At 41.2% G+C, this 21,156-nt stretch overlaps 1 protein-coding gene across 4 annotated transcripts in view; it reads left to right on the plus strand.

Annotated features, from left to right (window-relative positions):
- The window catches only part of ATP10D (ATPase phospholipid transporting 10D (putative)), a 109,766-nt gene that overhangs the window by 80,043 nt on the left and 8,567 nt on the right, over nt 1–21,156 (plus strand). For 3 of the 4 annotated variants that reach the window (XR_009052511.1, XM_057725826.1, XM_057725827.1), the window contains 6 exons: nt 4,312–4,621; nt 7,684–7,760; nt 8,780–8,905; nt 11,598–11,798; nt 16,131–16,211; nt 17,417–17,521. Coding sequence is in view for 3 of the 4 variants with exons in the window: in XM_057725826.1 (XP_057581809.1) it covers nt 4,312–4,621; nt 7,684–7,760; nt 8,780–8,905; nt 11,598–11,798; nt 16,131–16,211; nt 17,417–17,521 (900 nt within the window). In the remaining variant the exon portion in view is untranslated. Of the gene's footprint in view, nt 1–4,311; nt 4,622–7,683; nt 7,761–8,779; nt 8,906–11,597; nt 11,799–16,130; nt 16,212–17,416; nt 17,522–21,156 lie in introns of those variants that run through there. The other variant, XM_057725828.1, reaches the window with a different exon arrangement.

Here is a 21,156-nt window from a genome sequence, read left to right on the forward strand (position 1 = left end):
CTTTCTCCTTCCTTCCTCGGTTGTCAGATTTAACCAGTCAAATCCATTCTGTCATAGCACCATGCCTCTCAGAAATCCTCCAGAGCGTCTGGGTCACATCTTGGGTCTTGGTCACAGGCTGCCACGTTTGGTTAGCCCTGTTTTTATGGTCAGGCCTCAGTTAATACCCACCTAGATGGTACATTTTGAGGAAAGAGAATTTTCCTTATTCGACACAGAGTGAGTTCTCCTTGGCAGATGGCAGTGACCCAGGGACCCACAAGCACAGCCACCAGCCAGATCCCAGTATCAGCTGGGAGTGAGCACAAGAAACTGTCTGGTCAGTTTAGTCACTAGAATGTATGTGCCCTCAGTACAACTACTTCACCTGCCTGTGAACAGATATGTGACCTTGGGGAGTTACCCTTCCGAGTCATTTTCCTTACCTGTCATGTGAGAGTGATGCCTATTTCATAGGGTTGTTGCAGGCATTAAATGAAAAAACATGAATTGTTTAATGTGGTGCCTGGTAGGTGAAAGGGGTTCAATGAACATTTAAAAGTAAAAGTAATAAATTGTTTGTGTTTGATTTTGACTTTGATGTTTTTGTGAGCAGTAGAATCATTAGGATTGTGAAATTTATTTGTAAGTATACAATCTATGGCTCAAACCAACTTAAGAAGCCTTTATGGAGTATCCGCTATGGACTGTGCTAAATACAAAAGATTTTTTTTTTTTTTTTTGCTATCAATAGCTATTTCACCTCTGAATTTTTCAGATAACTCAATGGAACACAGTGAGTAAATATAATTTAATTTAGCTTTATAATGGCTCAAGTCCATGCATAGAAAATCCCAGGCACATTGTAGCGACTCAGTTTTGGTATTTTCTCTTTTTTCCCTCTCCCCATCCCTCAGGAGATGCTAAGAGTTAAAAATGGAATTGAAGGTCATGGAGCCCAATTTGTCATTTAGTGAGGGAATTGCTCTGGTAGCATTTTGAGTGGGCCACCTGGGAGCTGATGGAGTGTCTGGTCCTTTTCATAGTGTAGTGCTTCTGCTTTACAGATTTTCATCAGCTTTGGTTCCTAAATTTGCAAATTAGTTTATGGTAAATGTAGCCATGTACAAACCTTGCATAGTTTCTGTTCTCAGAAACTCTGAGAATTCTTTTTGTTTTAATATAATTCTTTTTTGTTTTAATATAATCCTATACTGGATTACTTACTGCCTTTCAGGATTCATCATTTAATTTTTAAGTTTTATTTTAATTTCATTTAAAAATTTCTCCTTATAAAGTAACTTTTTATTTTCATTTCTTAGACTCTATAAAAGGCTTTTACATACATGATCCTATTTGGCTATTACAACAAGTAGAGCAGATTAAATTATCCCATTTATAGCCTGGGATGTCCAAAGATTGTGAATTGTCTAAGCACCCACAGCTAATTATTTGTCAAGCATGCCTTTGGTATTCTGTTACATATTATGTAATCTCTACAGTATCTACATATCTGTATATAGGCCTTATTCACGGAGTTAAGTTCTCTAAGGTTGCTGAAACACTGAATTAGTAAAAACTGAACCATTTCCCATACAGGTAATGTTTAGGTTCCCATGATCCTCTGGACACAACATTTATGTCAACCAATCAGTACACGATTTTGTTTCTTTTTAAAGACACCTTATTTAGTACATATATTGTTGATTCATTAACACGGAACTCAAGATACACAGCATATAACTCATGCCTGAACAAAGTTTGTCCAACACGTTTTCTCGGTAAGGCACATCACAGCCTTCCTGTGCATAGGAACACGAGACAGCATTAAATGGCTATATTTGGGGGCCAGGTTAAAGAGTGAAATTGCCATCAAAAAGCACAAAAATGCAAAAAAAAAAAAAGGCACAAAAATGCAAAAAAATATGTCACCAAACAGTGAAAAGGACACTTGTTTCCAGTGTGGGAGCTGACCTGAGTTAGAGCGTCACCCCGCTGAGCTTCAGCTGGGAAGGTGCGTATTGCATGGCTCAGGTCTTTAGTCGCTCTGTGCATGTTCACACGGGACCAAGAAAGTACCTTGAGTGTTGATCATAGGATTACAGGTAAATGTTAGCAAGTAGGTGAATTTGCAAATATGGAATCTGCATGTAATGAAGACTGACTATATGTGTGCATGTATATTTTTTCTGTAATGAAAATATAGTTAATTTACACAACTGAACACTTTTGTACTCAAATAAGAGAATGAAAACATCTGTAATCAGTCTATTATCATAAAACCACAGATAATCAACATTCATATTTTGAAGGGCGTCCGCTCAGAATGCACTCTGCACTAAGAGCGTGTGAATGTTACACAGACTGTATTTATACTGTTGTATAATGTTGTGGCTGTATTTTTTCACTTAACAAATATCTTTAACCATTGTCTCATGTTAATAGACATCTTGATTTTCAGTGACTGCAGGGTATGTTACCCTATAAAATGTACCATTTTCATTTAACAAAACTTTGGAAGAGTTTGTTTTGGTTTGGTTTGGTTTGGTTTTTTGGCTGCATTGGGTCTTCGTTGCTGTGCACAGGCTTTATTTAGTTGTGGCGAGTAGGGGCTACTCTTTATTGTGGTACGTGGCCTCTCAGTGTGGTGGCTTCTCTTGTTGTGGAGCACAGGCTCTAGGCACATAGGCTTCAGTAGTTGCAGCACTTGGGCTTAGTAGCTGTGGCACTCGGCGTCTAGGGCGCATGGGCTTCAGTAGTTGTGGCACATGGGCTTAGTTGCTCTGTGGCATGTGCGATCTTCCTGGCCCAGGAATCGAACCCATGTCCCCTGCACTGGCAGGCGGATTCTTAACCACTGCACCACCAGGGAAGTCCCACTCTGGAAGGTTTTTTAAAATAATTTTTACTATTTTGTATTGAGCCTATAATGAGCATATTTGATTCATCTTTGTATACTTTTCCTTGGAGGCTTTTGAGGTGTATGGGATCAGATTTGTTCCCATGGTAAAGATTGCCAGGTAGTTCCATTTTGAAGTTAAATCTCTTGTTTATAGTTTATGCAGTTATTAAGTCTTTGTTGTGTCTGCGTGTGTCTACATATTGATACCTACTTCCCATCTCGTTCTGTCATGGGTTGAGAAATGCTTGATAAAACAGTATTTGAAATAAGAGTGAGGGGCCCTTTCATGAATAAACTATTTCAGGCTTGGTGTGTAAACTTAAACTCACGGTTCCAGGATTTTGTTTGGCTCTGCCCTTAGTGATCATTTGACACAACAATTTCTGTACAAGTTTATTGTTCACGTTCTTGAGTAGAATTCATTCAATGAATATTTATTGGGTGCCTAACATGGCCCTCTTTGAGGCATAGAAGGTTTCAAAACTAAGTTAAAAGTGTTGTCTTCACTCTGTATGACCGTCTGTAGGTCCATCCATGTCTCTGCAAATCAGGGAACTCCACTTAGTGTTCTGTGGTGACCTAAATGGGAAGGAAATCCAAAACAGAGGGCATGTGTGTATACGTGTAGCTGGTTCACTTCACTGTACAGCAGAAAGTAACACGACATTGTAAAGCAACTGTACCCCAATTAAAAACAAAAAAGTGCTGTCTTCAAAGAACTTCCTAATGAGTGTGGGATGAGTAGAGTGGAGGGATGCATGCAAAGCAAATGTGACGAGGCCGCTAAGAACATCCACCAGAAGGTTAACTCCATGCGGGCAGGGATTTCCAGTGCATTGACGTGTCCCCAGCACCTAGAATTTTTTTTCAAATATACAGTAGTTTCTCAGTAAATAGTAAGTGAATAAGTAAATGAATGTGTTGAGTCAAAGAAGGGAAAAATAATAATGACTTTTAAATTCTGCTGAGTGTTGTGCTTTACACTAGGAGTTTTGCATGTATTATTTCACTTATTCCTCACAACCATATCATAATGTAGACACCTGAATTTTTCTGATGAGAGAGTTGAGGCTCAGAGAGGTTATATAATTTGCCTAAAGTCAAGCAGGTAGTAAATAGGAGAATGAGACCAAAGTGCTCTTGAGATTCATGGTTTGAGAAGGTAAACTGCACAAATAAAGAAAAAGGAATTCTGTAACTATTTCTTAGTTGTACAATTGGAAGTGGGATGCAGCCCATTCTTTTATCCTGTCGCCATGTACACACAGAAGTCTCTGCAGAAGAACCGTGAGGTCTTCGAAAGTGGCGGGTTGTTCACTCTTTGGGATTGCCTTGATGCAGCAGTTGTTAAAGAGTAGCAATGATAAATATAGCTGGATGTGGCCAGCAAGGGAGCCCCAAGGCTCACTGTCTTTGCCTCTTGTTTCAAGAATGCCTGTGAGATGCTGATGGACACAATTTTGAAAGAGCTTCAGAAGAAGGATCCAGTTTCTCCGGAGCAGGCATCCTTAAGTGAGGATTTACACCAGCCTCCTGGCCCCCAGGACTCAGGGCTGCGAGCTGGACTCATTATCACTGGGAAGACCCTGGAGTTTGCCCTGCAGGAGAGTCTGCAAAAGCAGTTCCTGGCGCTGACTGCTCACTGCCATGCTGTGGTCTGCTGCCGAGCCACACCCCTGCAGAAGAGCGAGGTGGTAAAATTGGTTCGCAGCTGTCTCCGGGTGATGACGTTGGCCGTCGGTGAGTCGGGGTGGAACCCAGCCCTGTGCTTCTCACTTTCACATCGCACCAGAGGCTGATCCTTCTGTCTGTCCTTCCTTCTGTACGTTTGCTTTTCTGTCGGTCTGTCCTTTCCCTCCCACACTTTCCCTCCCCTTTTTCTTTCTTTTTTAATAGTAGCTAAAGCAACGATATTTTTTTAATTAATTCATTAATTTTTTCCCTCCCCTTTTTCTCCCTTATTTCTGCCCATCCCTTCACTCCCTCCCCTTTTCACTCCATCATCTATTTGGCCTCCTGTTATGAACCAGGTGGTAGAGATGTGACATGAGAAACAATATGATAGGACTCTGTTTACATGTCAGATCCCCAAATCACGTGGGTTAAGGAGGGTAACGTACTGAATCGTAGACCTGAAAAATCCATGCGTTCTACCTTTGAGAAAGTTAAAATCAGGAATATGAACAATTCATTTATTTATTCATTCAACAACTATTGATTGAACACCTTCTATATGCCAGGCATTTTTCTAGGCAATGGAGATACAAGAGTATACAAAACCAACAAAGTACCTTTTTTAAGGAGCTTATATCTAGGAGGAGGGCAATGCAGTAAAAAGTGAAACAAGACAAAAAATGGTAAAGATATAAGATATCAGTGACAAATGCTATTGAAAAAAATAAAGTCAGGAGATGCAGAGCATTGGGGGAGGCGAAGGGGGCTTCTATCTGAGATAGGTTTTTCAGAGACAGTCTTATTGGTAAGGTTGTGTGTGAGCAGAGACTTGAAGGAAATGATAAGGGAGCCATAGGAGATCTGAGGGGAGACCATTCCTGGCAGAGAAGACAATGGACCAAACTTGGTGGGTTCAAACCCCGAGCAGGTTGAGCAAAGGGAAGAATCTTCTGCAGGTTAGTGAAGGGCAGAGAGGTGGCAGGTGACCAGATCAGGTAGAGTCTTGAGGCCATTAGGAATTTTGGCTTTGATCTGAAGAGACAGAGAGCTACAGGAGGATTTTGAGCAGAGGAGAGACATGAACTACCGTAAGTTGAAAAGGATCACGTTGGCTGCTGAGTTGAGAGTAACCACTGGTCTACAGGGACATAAGGAAGGAGACCAGTTGAGCGGCTATTGAAATAATTTGGGGAAAAGATGATGGTGGCTCAAGCCCAGGTGGGAGCAGAGGAGGTAATGGGATGTGGTCAGATAATGCACATGGTTTGAAGAAAGAGCGGGTGACATTTGCTGACGGATAGGATATGTTATATAATAGAAGGGGTCAAGGGGGATGTCAAGGTTTTGTCTCTAAGAACAGAAAGGATGGAGCTGCCAATTACTGAGGTGGAGTCAGGGGAAGCGGGAGTTGGGTCTTATACATGTTAAGTTTGAGAAATCCATTAGATGTCTAAGCAGTGATGTCAGGTGTAGGCAGTTGGAGGTAAAGTCTGGAATTCAGCAATGAAGAATTGGCTAGAGACACAAATTTGGGAAACATAAGTCTAGCGATAATATTTAAAACCTTGGTAGTATTATAGATAAGTATTAAGATAAAAAATGAGTAGAAGCAGAGAAGAGAAACGGTGAGATTAAGCTCTGAGACACTCTGAAGTTCAGATGCGGACTCAGCCATCTCTTACAGCCTCTGTTTCCACCTGGATTATTTTCAGTCTCAGGTAGCATCTCCCCTCAGGGTGCTGATATAGCCACTGAAAATTCCCACCTTTATGTCTTATCCTATTAGCAACCTGAGAGAAGAGATAGCACCTCTTTTCAAGTTGCTGGAATCCTGATTATGGTGGAATTTTGTTCAGCTGTCTTATTGAGTGAGAAAATAAGTGAGTGAATTGTCCAAGCCCCTGGATCTGTATGTTCCTGAGGCTAGAGCCCTGGACATGTCAATTATATCAATTAACTTGAGTCATGTGCCCATCTCTGAACCAATCACTGAGGTCAGGGAGCAGACAATGCTAATTGTCCAGGCCTGAATCAGTCATCCATCCCAAACCTGGGGGTGTGGGTTCATCCTTACAAACCACATGGACTCAGAGTTCCCAAGGGAAATCAGGATACTGTTATCAGAAAACAAGTTAAGGGACTTCCTAGGTGGTGCAGTGGGTAAGAATCCGCCTGGCAATGCAGGGGACATGGGTTCGATCCCTGCCCCAGGAAGGTACCACATGCCACGGAGCAACTAGGCCCGTGTGCCACAACTATTGAGCCTGCACTCTAGAGCTTGTGAGCCACAACTATTGAGCCCATGTGCCACAACTACTGAAGCCCACGTGCCTAGAGCCCGTGCTCTGCAACAAGAGAGGCCACCGCAATGAGAAGCCCGCGCACCACAATAAAGAGTAGCCCCTGCTCGCCGCAACTAGAGAAAGCCCGTGTGCAGCAATGAAGACCCAACACAGCCAATAAAATAAATAAATAAATAAAATTATTAAAAAAAAAAGGAAAAAAAAAAAGAAAACAAGTTAAGATTGCTGGGCAGTTGGGAACAACAGGTGTTCATTACCAGCAGGAATGTAATATCTCCTCTAAAGAAGCTTCCAGTATGTTGGGAAGACAAATCTACAGCAAGCTTAATACCATGATAGGTATGATAGAGATTCACAGGGTGGTACTTGGGGTCTAAGGAAGGGGCATCAGACCTAAAAGGAACATGGGGCGGATTTCCCAGAGGAAGTGACATCTAAGCTGAGAGCAAGAACACTTGAAATCTGGCCAGGTGGGGCAGGGGGTGATGAGGACAGTGTTACAAGAATAGAGAAACAGCATGTACAGGGCTGGAAGGAGTGGGGTATATCTGGCAAATTGAAAGTAGAGTGCGTGACAGAGAGCAAGGGGAGATTGGTCCAGGCAGGGGCCGTAGCAGGAAGGACTTTAAGGTAGTGTTGAGTTTGGGAGTCTTCCTGATGGCAGTGGGATGCCACATTGCGTTGCTGCTTAGCTAGCTTCCAGGCAACTTGGAGACATGGAGTAAACGTTGAAGGATCTGTTTGTTTGCTTGAATGGCTGCTACTGATTTGCACAGTTGGCATCTTTTCTTTACTCCTCATGTTTCTCACATTTTCTTCACAAAGGTGATGGTGCCAATGATGTTAGCATGATACAAGTGGCAGACATTGGGATTGGGATCTCAGGTCAAGAAGGCATGCAGGTGAGTGGATATTGTGCACCCAGATACCATGAACTTGACCCACCCATCCAAGGACAACATTCTCCATGGTAAAATCTCTGTGATAGAGTGAGGCTGTCTGCAGCTAGCTCAAGAGTGGGTGGCAGGACATTTAGCCATTCATTCATTGATTATTTACTGGGTGAGTGTTATAGAATTTTCCTGGGTAATCTTAGCTCTGTGGCTCATTTGTTCAGTTTAAAAATATATAACTTATCTAAATAATATTTTTAGCACTGCAATAACTATATGACTTTTGACACTGATGAGAGCTACTAAGGATTTGAGTGAAATATCTAAAGATTCTAAAGAGAGAGGGGAAGAGAAGATAGGAGAGAATGAGGGAAGTGGGATTGTCCTGTTTTCATGTGTGTGTGTGTGTGTGTATGTGTGTGTGTGTGTGTGTGTGTGTGTGTGTTGAATAGCGTTTTAGGCACAAAACTCAGATAGAAGCTTGTCCAGAAGACTGCTCATCTTATATGGAGCAAATGCTGTCAAAAGAAAGTGGGATGTGAGGCTTAGGGTTTCCTGAGAATTATAAATTATGACACCTCTACAAAAGATGAGAAATTCAAATACCTCCTTTGCCTGCCACATTATACAAAGTCACATGAAGTAACGACTATATACTTTTAATATTCTCTTCATGGAGGAGAAGCAAATGCACACTGAAATGCACCGAGTTCTTGCTAAGGGAGCTGCTTTCTAGGGAAAGTACACTTGCTGAAATTACATCATGAGTGGTAACCAGAGAGAAATCTTGCTTCATTGGACCATATTTGGGAAACTGAATGGTAACTTCAGGCAACCTGTTAAGGCTCTGTATTCATGGGTTTCTCTTTGTTTGAAGAGTTTTTTGCTTTTTGTTTTTCAGTCTACATGTAAGGTTTGAACCACATGTTTGAGCAGTCTGAGCCAGCTGGCGGTCAGGCTGCCGTGCTGTGTCTGTTCTAACATGTTGCATTGCTCGGGGTGACATTCTCTCTCCGTTTTCTCTGCAGGCTGTGATGGCCAGTGACTTTGCCATTTCTCAGTTTAAACATCTCAGCAAGCTCCTCCTTGTCCACGGGCACTGGTGTTATACTCGACTTTCCAACATGATTCTCTATTTTTTCTACAAGAACGTGGTATGTAGCTCCAGAGAATTCTTACCCCCCTTTCTCCCTTCCACTCCTGCTTGTGTAAGGGGCGAAGAGGAAGGGCCCAACGCTAAGCTTCCTTTGCTTATTGACGTTTGGGAAGCAGCCAGGAGCACGCCTGCTGTCTTAGCAGGAGTAATCTGGGAATGTGCTATGTTTCGGCTGCTGACAGCAAATTGCTAGCCTTGTCCATCTGCTAGCATTTTCTATTCCCTATGCATTTAAATTCAATTAAGCCCTGTCTGATTCATTTAGAATCCAATTTTTGACCTTTCATAAAAAGGTTGTGACAAGCAGAATTATGAAACATTTAATGCTTTCTGTCAGCAGAGAATGGAAAGGTTTGCTTCCATTTTGCAAGAGATACAAAAAAAAAATCTGCTGTCCCCAGATGGGTGTCCCATGTGGTGTATTGAAGACAGATACAGGGGAAAATCCAGTATAGTGCCTTAGCCTATAGCTAGCTAGCACTCCCAGATGAAGAATCCTTTGGCAAGCCTGTAAAATAGGTCTGTGCTTGGTAGCTGTTTGACGGCCAAGGCCCTTAATTTTGACGATGTAATTCATAAAGGGGCAGAATTTGAGTAGTAGGTGTCCTGGCTTCTGATCTTCAGCATACTGTTTAAATTTCAGTTTTCTCTTTCATAAACCCACATTGACCTTAGATTGCTTCACCTACATCCCTTCGAGGTGGGGTGATTATGTAAATATGTCATGATTTTCAGAGCAAATTTATTCGTGTTCTTTAAAGTCCTTATGTAGCAAGTTAGTAGCAAACAGAAATTTACATCACTCTGTTGAAATACCATCTCTAAGAAAAAGATGACTTTAGTGGGTCATTTGTCCCAAATATGTGATTTAGATACGCGTGTGCGCATGTGTGTGTGTCTGTCGATTAGCAGGCGCATGTTTCTTTTTCCTGTAGCACAGTGAACTTTTCAGGACGCTTTCAGAACTTCACGAATTAGAATCAGCACATTTAGTCAAAGTTTGAGAAAACTTTGATACTTGATGAAAGTATTTGAAATGTATAATATGTCTGTCAGGGTGATTCTGGGGAAAGCTGTGATTTGTAATTTAAAATTCCAGGACTCAGTGGTCAATGACTTTTGGAGGGGAGCCCCTCTCCCGGATTTTTTAAATACCTTTGCATTTTTCTACCTTCTCTTATTATGATGCAGTCAACAGCATCCCCTCCCCCTTCCTTTTAACTCCATATTTCTAACGAATATTAGAAAGAGATGCCACGTGCTCTTGGAGAGAGGGGGTGTTTATTAATAGAGAGCACGTCACCAGGGAGCGAGGACCCTGGGATCTTTCTGCTCTGTAAACGTCGATGGCCGTTCACCCTGAAATCTTCTCGACTTGTTTCTGCCTCTTTCTTACCTAACTAAACAACGAATGGTTTGTAAACTATGGAGAACAGGGCCAGTATGAGAAGCCATTCAAATAGCTTAGCTTTCTGAGACTGTGGTTCTTGGGTCTTGGACAACTTTTGAGACAGTGGTGAGGACTATGGGCTCAGTCCCCAAAATAGTGCCCCAAATGACATATACCCAAAACTGGTACATTTTCAGGAGTGAGGCAAATGCACGTCCATGGACCCTAGACCAAGAAACTCTATTCTGAGGATTGTGGTCCCCATCCTAAGGTGTTTCAGTGTATCTATGGTGCCCACAATAATATCTTAATTGATTAATTAACATTAATAAGGCACTTTACAGGTCGTGAGCATTTTTTAACTGGATCTTGCTACTAAGACCTGATGTGGTATAGTTCTCATTTTCCAGACATAGAAACCAAAATTCATAGAGGTTATTTAAATGACCTAAAGTCACATAGTCAGTAGAAAGTGTCCCTAGGACTTGAAACAAGACCCCCTAAATCTAAGTCCAGTGACCTCTCCTGTGGCCTGCCTTGCTTCAGGGCACAGAGCTTTTGCTATTGTGGACTTACTCTGCGTGAGACAAACTATTGAAACTCTATAGAATGTATGTGCCTGGCCTCCAGGATGACTACCTGTCCCGGTTTGCCTGGGACTGTCCCAGTTTTAGTATTAAGAGTACCATGTCCTGGGAAACATCCCAAGCAAACGGGGATGGTTGACCACTCAACTGACACCATCCCATTTCACCATCCTATTTCCCATTTCACCAGTTGGCCACTCAACTGACACCAACCCATTCCCGGGTCCAAATAATTGCGAACCCAGAAAGCAAGAGAATGAACTTTCGTTGTATGGCTGCTACAGACCAGGCACAGGGCTAGATTCTCTTTGTCTAGAGCTAGAGCATCTCCCATTTGAATACTGACTCTACCACTTACTAGCCAGGTAACTTTGGGCACGTTCCTTAGCCTCTCCATGCCTTACTTTCCTCATCTGTAAAATGGGAACAGCAGTAATTCCCAAGTTTTTACGAAAATTAAATGTGTTATTTGTAAAGCTCTTAGAACGGTGCCAGCACCACATAGTAAATGGTCTGTGTGTATGTGTTTTAATTTAATTAAACATTTACCAAAAAAAAAGCTGCAAGGTAAGTTGTGGTCTTCCATTCTGTAAGTGAGGAAACTGCTGAGGGAGAGGCTGAGATCGCGTTGCTAGGACGGCAGCGTGTGGCGTGTGCGGTCATAGCGTGCATTGCTGACTCTAAGACGCGAATGTTCCTCTTTGTGTCCCTAGGCCTATGTGAACCTCCTTTTCTGGTACCAGTTCTTTTGTGGGTTTTCAGGAACATCCATGACTGACTATTGGGTCTTGATCTTCTTCAACCTCCTTTTCACATCCGCCCCTCCCGTCATTTACGGTGTCCTGGAGAAAGATGTGTCTGCGGAGACCCTCGTGCAACTGCCTGAACTTTACAGGAACGGCCAGAAGTCAGAGGTGGGTGCTACGGCCTAAACGCACAGACCGATACACAACCATTGTCAAAGCCAGGGCATTTCCAGTCAGCTTGGCTCGAGTGTTGGGTACTGAAAGCTACTTGAATCATCGTTTGTTTCAAAAGATCTCTACTAGCACAGCAGATATTAAGTCACTTGCTTCTGAGGTGAACACAAATAAAATTGTGAAAGACCTTAGGTGTTTGTAAGAAGTCCAGTCTTCAGACTTCGTAACTAACAATATCTAACATTTACTAAAACCCACAGTGCCTTCTGTTGTGCAAACTACTGAATATTCCTGTTCCCATTTGTCTTCACAGAGCACTTTGAGAGAGAACTTGGTATCGTTCCCCTTCTAAGATAAAGAATCTGAACTTCCAAGGGGTTGAATAATTTTTCCAAAAACCTCACAGCTAAAAAAATGGCAGAGCTGGAATGGGAACCCTTCTGAGTCTGGTTCTAGAGCCAGAATTAAATTCTTCTTATCCTCCTCTCACTCACAATAGTGGTGTGAGCTTAATGGCTCCCTCTCCCTGAACCCATGTCCCACCTCCCCTTAATCATCTCTCAGTCCTATCCATCCACCTCTGATATGTCCCTTATGTCTGCCCCTCCTCCATCCTTCTCTCTCTGCCTTTATTTCTTCTTTTTTTAAAAAAGATTTATTATTTTAACTTTATTATGTATTTATTTATTTTTGGCTGTGTTGGGTCTTCGTTGCTACGCACAGGCTTTCCCTAATTGTGGCCAGTGGGGGCGCTACTCCTCATTGCGGTGCACAGGTTTTTCATTTCAGTGGCTTCTCTTATTGTGGAGCACAGGCTCTAGGCACTCAGGCTTCAGAAGTTGCAGCTTGTGGGCCCAATTAGTTGTGGTTCACAGGCTCTAGAGCGCAGGCTCAGTAGTTGTGGCGCACAGGCTTAATTGCTGTGTGGCATGTGAGATCTTCCTGGCCCAGGGATCAAACCCATGTACCCTGCATGGGCAGGCGGATTCTTAACCACTGCACCACCTAGGAAGTCCCAGCATTATTCTTCTTTTTTTTAATATGTATTTCTTGGAGTACAGTTGCTTTACCAGCATTATTCTTAAAGCAACTGTCAATGTGCTGGTTATGACTGCTTGGCCCAGCTTGAGTCCCGTGCCTTTCCCTGTGTTTATCTTTATGGCTAGAAAGATCGTTTTCTCATCGACTAGCCCTGGGACATGGATCATTCCCGAGGACAGAGCTGAGCCATGTGATCAGGATTGGGAAGTAGGGTTTCCTGTAAAAGGACTGGAGAGACCAAAAGGACACCTGTCATGAGAAATCCACGTGTCGGGCTTTACTGGACTCACTGTTCTGAAGACGCTGACCCAGAGAGGCACATGTTAGAAATGATGGCTTATGTTTAGCCTGAGTTTAAATTCTAGTTCAGTGGTATGTGACCTTGGTAAGTTATTTAACTTGCCTGTACTCCAGTTTCTTTACTTTATGGAGATGGTATGAGGATTAAGTAAGATAATATATGTAAAAGTTCCAGCCATTTTACACTCTCAATATTGTTATTTTTACCCCACCCCCAACCCAGACTTAACCAAAAATTTGAGGAAATCCTGAATTTAAAATGATGCATTTATTTCTATCAATCCAACTTCATTCTGGGTTGAACTGCCTTTTGAGACTGGAGAGTAATTTAATGTCCTTAGGCTCGTGGAGCAGCCAACACAGAGAAGTCAACTTCCAGGGAGGAAGAAATCCTTAGAATCCTTTAATGTGATCCAACCCATTCATATCAAAGAACCGCATGAGGTTTTCCTAAAAAAGTCCAATCTGACTTAAAGTTCAAGGCCAGGGTGCAGGAATATGTGGTTGATATTAATGAAGATTGTCCTGTACCCTTGGTCTAAGTTAAATTCCAAATCCATTGGGGAAAGAGGGGGAAAAGGAGACTTTTAACGTTTTTATAGCTTGGTGTTTCAAAAGCCCATTTGTACAGCCTGAAGATTGTAATTGGTCTTTACCCTTGGAAGAGTTGAAGTCATTGTTTCCTGTTGTTGAACCTTGCTATTAATCCTTTGCACACATTGTTCTATTGAGCTGGCCAGTTTTATATAATACATGGTAATAGCAGGCAGAGTCCCAGCATGTGGCTATTGATAAAAGGTAATTGATTTCATTGATTTTACCTTCCAGAAGAGTTGTCCTTTCTTTGAACTTGGCCTTCAAACAAATTCTGTTTTATGCTTGGGCCATTTCCTGTCCTTGGTGTCATGAAATATACTTTCCAGGGTTATAGTATTGCTCTCCTTGAAAGGAGATGGGTCTGGAAGGCTGCAGTCAGAGGTGTCCCTTCCAAGAAGCAATCGTCTATTACCCATCTCTCATCACCCATACATCTTTCCCAGCTTTGACTTCATGTCCAGATTTTCCCTCTGAGTTGCCAGGAGAATCCCATGAGTTACTCCTTTTAGCCCCTCATTTATCTTATCCGTGACCTTTCTCTACCCCTAATTCCCCTTGCTCACATGACCGTGGAGAAAGTGTACTTGTTAACCTTTTGGCTCTAGGATTTCTGAGCAACCTCTGTTCCTCCAGAAGCATGAAGCTATATTTTAACTGAACCTGAAATTGTTCTGTCTTGTCCAGTGACATTTTGGTTGCCCCTTTGACTCTGCCGCATTTTCTTCCACCGTTTGATTGTGTGGACACTTGGATGAAGAAAGCCAGGTAGAAGATTCCATCATTTCCAATGAGAAAATTGTAAAAGAAGCTACAGGGAAAAGTAGACTGGAAATGGTGACTCTTCATTGCTTTGATTTTACAGAGGACAAAGAGATGAAAAAGAAAAAAAGATAGATGTAGAACTAAGTGTAATTTTTTTGAAGGACAGAAGAATGTATATGGAGATGTATATTTTTGAAGCTTTAGGGGATGCTTACACATTTTCAAGAAAATTTCAGTTTCTTTTTGCATTTGAAAGGAAATAAGATTATAAACACATTAAGAAGAGAGAAGACTAGCTCAGGGATATGATACACGTGTTACCGTTTTTGCCCATGGTAGACATCACTAATAAACCGTAGCACTCCATCCTTCCTGCCGGGTCGAATGGAGCCTCAGAATCCTTCTGCACACACGTTACTATCTGATCAGAATGATCTTTTGCTTGAAAACCTGTTTTTCATTACTTGATTGGTATCTCTACTTGATCCTTCTCTTTTTACAAGCCTTTGGTAGGAAACAGTTTAGTACGTGAAAAGTTATATAAGAATAGTTTATTAACCCAACAAATATTTGTTGAGTACCTGCTGTGTAGCAGGCACTGTTTTAATCACTTGAATAAAAGAACCCAGGCCGCACTTTATGAAGCTTGATTTCTATTGAGAGAAACAGAAAATCATTAGGTAAACCAATAAGATCTCTGGTGGTGATGAGAGACTTCTAAGGATGCCATGGTAGTAAATGGTTAAGTGGGTATGACTTTTACACTGGTCTGGGGTCAGTGCCTCTCTGAGGAAGTGATCTTTGAGCTGGGATATGAATAGTGAGGAACTGGTCATGTGGGAGTCCAGGAAGAATTTCTGGCAGAGATAATAGCGCAGGTGAAGCCCCGAGGAAAGAAGGGATTTGGCCTGTTTGAGAAACAGGGTGAAGTCTGTGTTTTGGGAGGATGGTGAATGAGGGTGAGAACAGATGGGTGACCCTGACAAGCAGGGGCTTCCATGGGCAGACCACACAGGACCTCCTAGACCATGGAAAGGAGCTGAGATTGTGTGGGAAATGCAGCAGACGTCACTGGAGGAATAGGAGGGGGGTCAGTTTGATTAATTAGGGAGATGGCATGACCTGGTTTACATTCTTTAAAACCATCTGGCTGCTGTGGGAAGACTGGATTAGGGCTAAGAGACGAAGCAAAGAGGCCAGTTAGATGGCTCTGCCATCATTCATAGAGAGTCGATGGTGAACTGGAATGAAGAGAGTAGTGGAAATAGAAGTGGATGGATTTGGAGAATTTTTTGAAAGTGTTTTTGATCAGTGGGAAATAGAAAGTTAGTACAGCTGTCCCTATTTCAGGTAGATTCGAGAATGATCTAGTGATGAAAGCAATACGAGTTGAAGAAGAGTTCCTTCAGGGATTTTTTTTTTCTCCTGTGAACTTCATCCCATTCAATTATCACCCCTCATTCTTCCACTACTACTTATGAATCCCGCCTGTTTTGTGAGTGAGAGGATGAAGGAAGAGAGTTTTCCCTCAGAGAAGCAAAGATAAGCACTGGCTTGTGTTGTTCCTTGATTTTGCTTTGACTCTTACTAATCTTACTCCCTCCCCAATATCTGTTTCATTTTCAGGCATACTTACCCCTCACCTTCTGGATCACCTTGTTGGATGCCTTTTATCAAAGCCTCGTCTGCTTCTTTGTGCCTTACTGTGTGAGTCTTTGTTCACTCAAAGGATTTGTTGTTAATGACTCAGCGGTGCTTCTTTGTACTCTGTCACCGGTATCAGCATGTAGAATAGGTATATTAGGGTAGATTGCTCACGTAATAAAGTTGATTATTTACTGACCAAGTTATAATGCTCCTCCCAGATATGTTAGGTAATGGGTTAAATTTGGAGAGCAGTGCTTAGTTGAGTCCTCTTGGGCCTCTTTTTAGTCCTGTACTGTTTGACAATTTTCATCAGTGACTTTAAAGTTGAAAGCCTGGCTTATAATTAGATGAGTCAAAATCAGAGAGGCAAAGTCAGAATATAAAAGCTATTATTAGTGAGTGCTGGGCTAATTCTACCAGGATGACATGCAGAGTGTTAAAGTAGTCTCCCCAAAACTAAAAAAAGAAGCTGTTATACAGGTAAAGAATGGAAGAAATGTGACTAGGCAAAGAATGTGTAAAATTAATTTAAAAATTTAGGCCAACACCAAGCACAAAGCAGCATGATATAGTTGCCCATTCACACACACACCCCCACCCCCCAGAAGAAGACACTAATTTGATCGCAGATGGTTAACAAAAGTTCAGTAATAAAAAGGGAAAAGGTAATAGTCTCTAAGTTAATTTTCGTTCTTTATTCAAATAAAATTACTTGAATTCACCCAGCTAGAATATTCTAGGTATGCTGCATTTGCAGAGGAATCTAGATAAGGCAATCTGAAGTACACTTGGAAGAGAATGACTAGAATTGTAATAGGTCAGAAAATTGTGTTATGTGAGGACTACTTTAAGGACTTGAAGGCATACGCATAATGAGAGGGGTAGATATTTATTTAACTGAGGTGTAAACTCAGGTTAACTATAGTACCTGCTTCAAAGATTTGCAGCTCTGTTAAGTGGAACGTATTTGATATTTCTCGATACCTCAAAGAGTTGCAAGTATGAGTAAAAGGATCAAGGGAGATGAATTATGATTCAGAGTAAAGAGGAATTCCAACTGAAAAGTTCAAAGTTAGATGGCCTGTCTGGGAGAGAGTCAGTCTCTTTTTCTAAAAACATTCAAGTTTATTCTAAATGACCAGTTATTAGGAACACTGAAGAAAGGGACTCAGTCCTCACTTGGGCCATGGAATAAAGTGATGACAGTTACACCACTGGGTGTGTACAACTCTCCAAGTTCACCAACTTTTGTCCGCTCTTTGTAGACCTACCAGGGCTCCGACATTGACATCTTTACATTTGGAAACCCCCTGAACACAGCTGCTCTGTTCATCATTCTTCTCCATCTGGTCATTGAAAGCAAGAGTTTGGTGAGTAGTTTTCCTGCCTCTGAAGTATCCTGAAACTAATCGTTGGGGGAATTGTCTTCATGCCTAGAAGACAAGTGGTAATGAAAGAGTAATGACTCCAAGGAATAAGGGTGATTCATGGCCACTCTTGTTGATCTGTTGAGTGCTGTCATGCTAAGGTTGATGTGTAGCCAGGGAGAGTAGAGGACACCTGCCTGGCCCTCTTGGTGGTATCCATGGTGTGGTTGGTTCCTGGAGAGGTGAGTCAGGCTGGAGAAACAATTATGCTTCTATGGACAGCATTCTTTGAGACCAAGTTGATGCCTTTCAACTAAAATGAAAACAGGTGTAATGCCATAACCCAGGTATAGTGACTTTTGTAAGTGATGATTTGATGCTTTTCTCATAATACAAAAAATGTATCTTTTTCTCCCTCCAGAATTTTTACCATTCATTTCATTTAGGTCTTTTTGAACTTAGTTGCCAACTTAATGATAAAGTTAAGTCTTTTCATCAGAATGATTGCAGGGTAGCTCTGCAGCAAAGCTAGTATGGAGGATTCAGATAAAGAGAGCTTTACTTTAAACCCTTCTCTGAGGATGAAGAACATCCCACCCGTGCCTGGAGAATTTATGTGATTATTTATACAGCTCACTCACTTCTTTGTCTCTGCTGTCATCAAAGCCACTGTCATCTCTTCCTGAACCATTGCTACAGCCTCCTTCATCTTCCCACCTCTACTCTTGACTCCTCTGGCCCTTCTCTACAGAACAACCAGAAGCATCCTTTTGAAATACAAATCATACCTTTTTGCTCTCCTTTGGGTAAAACCCTTCCGTGGCTTCCCATTGTGCCTGGAATAAAATGTAAAAGCCCTTAGAGAGCCTAATAGGCTTCATGCAGTGATGCCTCCTCTTCTCTCTCCAACCTCACTTCCACTTATTCATGGGCTGGCACCACACTGTCCCTCCTTCAGTTTCTCAGATACAGTGAGCTCGTTACCACATCAGGGCCTTAGCATTGACCATATCTTCTGATGGGAGCATTCCTAGTCCACTTTCGGATCCCTGCACTTTATCCAGCTCAAATATTATTTTAGGTTTCAGCAAAAATGCTGCTTCTCCCAAGAGGCCTTCCCTAACCATCCGTGTTTTCGTACCATCCTCTTGTTTTTATTCACAGTCCTAATAATAACTTATAATTCTTCATTTAATTATATGATTATACTATTCGTGTTTCTTTTCTACATTGGACTATAATCTCTTTGAGGACAGTGTTCTCACCACTGTATACCAGTATCTAGGACAAGACTGGCACAGAGTTTGTGCTCACAAAATATTTGGATGAATAAATGAGTGCTTAAATGACTAACCAGTGTTTGGGGTATATGTGACATCTTGGTGGTGATGCATTTCAAACAGGAAATAGCTGAATGAGGTTATAGTTTTAAATGTTATACAGAGTTATATATTGAGATTATAATTTCTTAAGTAGGGCTGAATATTTTTGACATCACTTGCTTTGCTTATAACCTGCTGTAACCAAACCTTACAAGGCTAAAATGTTGTAAAGGGTTAATAACTGCAAATACTAGATGGGAAGAGTAAAGGGAATTCTAGAACTAAAATATTTGGGGTTGAGTATCTATTTAATTTCATTTTTAAACAATTATGTAGGTACTTTTGCGACTGCCTAAGGAAGTGTCTTAAGTTCTGACATCAATTAGTGTTCCAGAGGCTCTAACATGTTGTCAGTTTGGGTTCAATATTTATGAGCAACAGCAATCTCTTCTGACTAACCCGCGCAAATAGAGAAGTTATTAAAAATATATTTTTGTGTATGGTGTTAGGAAGTGTTCTAATTTCATTCTTTGGCATATAGCTGTCCAATTTTCCCAGCACTGCTTATTGAAGAGGCTGTCTTTTTTCCATTGTATATTCTTGCCTCCTTTGTCAAAGATAAGGTACCCATATGTGTGTGGGTTTATCTCTGCACTCTATTCTGTTCCATTGATCTATATTTCTGTTTTTGTGCCAATACCATACTGTCTTGATCACTGTAGCCTTGTAGTATAGTTTGAAGTCAGGGAGCCTGATTCCACCAACTCCGTCTTTCCTTCTCAAGATTGTTTTGGCTATTTGGGGTCTTTTGCGTTTCCATACAAATCGTAAAATTTCTTGTTCTAGTTCTGTGAAAAATGCCGTTGTTAATTTGGTAGGGATTGCGTTGAATCTGTAAATTGCTTTGGGTAGTATAGTCATTTTCACAATGCTGATTCTTCCAATCCAAGAACGTGGTATGTCCCTCCATCTGTTTGTATCATCTTTGATTTCTTTCATCAGTGTCTTATAGTTTTCTACATGTAGGTCTTTTGCCTCTTTAGGCAGATTTATTCCTAGGTATTTTCTTCTTTTTTGTTGCAATGGCATATGGGAGTGTTTCCTTAATTTCTCTTTCTGCTCTTTCGTTGTTAGTGTATAGGAATGCAAGAGATTTCTGTGCATTAATTTTATATCCTGCTACTTTACTAAATTCATCGATTAGTGTTAGTGGTTTTCTAGTAGCATCTTTAGGATTTTCTATGTATAATATCATGTCATCTGCAAAAAGTGACAGTTTTACTTCTTCTTTTCCAATTTGGATGGATTAAAGACCTAAATGTAAGACCAGACACTATAAAACTCTTAGAGGAAAACATAGGCAGAACACTCTGTGACATAAATCAAAGCAAGATCCTTTTTTACCCACCTCCTAGAATCATGGAAATAAAATCAAGAATAAACAAATGGGACCTAATGAAACTTAAATACTTTTGCACAAAAAAGAAACCATAAACAAGATAAGAAGACACCCCTCAGAATGGGAGAAAATATTTGCCAATGAAGCAACTGACAAAGGGTTAATCTCCAAAATATACAAGCAGCTCATGCAGCTTAATACCAAAAAAGCAAATAACCCAATCCACAAATGGGCAGAAGACCTAAATAGACATTTCTCCAAAGAAGACATGCAGATGGCCAACAAACACATGAAAAGATGCTCAACATCACTAATCATTAGAGATATGCAAGTCAAAGCCACAATGAGGTATCACCTCACACCAGTTAGAATGGCCATCATCAAAAAATCTAGAAACAATAAATGTTGGAATGGGTGTGGAGAAAAGGGAACTCTCCTGCACTGTTTGTGGATGTAAATTGGTGCAGCCACTATGGAAAACAGTATGGAGGTTCCTTAAAAAACTAAAAATAGAACTACCATATGATCCACTAATCCCACTCCTGGGCATATACCCAGAGAAAACCATAATCCAAAAAGAAACACGTACCACCATGTGCATTGCAGCACTATTTACGACAGCCAGGACATGGAAGCAATCTAAATGCCCATCAACAGATGAATGGATAAAGAAGATGTGGCACATATATACAGTGGAATATTACTCAGCCATAAGAAGGAATGAAATTGAGTTATTTGTAGTGAGGTGGATGGACCTAGAGTTTGTCATACAGAGCGAAGTAAGCCAGAAAGAGAAAAACAAGTACCGTATGCTAACTCATATGTATGGAATCTAAAAAAATGGTACTGATGAGCCCAGTGACAGAGCAATAATAAAGATGCAGATGTAGAGAATGGACTTGAGGACAAGGGGCGGG

The sequence above is a fragment of the Hippopotamus amphibius genome, chromosome 3 (assembly GCF_030028045.1).
Source record: "Hippopotamus amphibius kiboko isolate mHipAmp2 chromosome 3, mHipAmp2.hap2, whole genome shotgun sequence".
NCBI classification, from domain to species: domain Eukaryota; kingdom Metazoa; phylum Chordata; class Mammalia; order Artiodactyla; family Hippopotamidae; genus Hippopotamus; species Hippopotamus amphibius.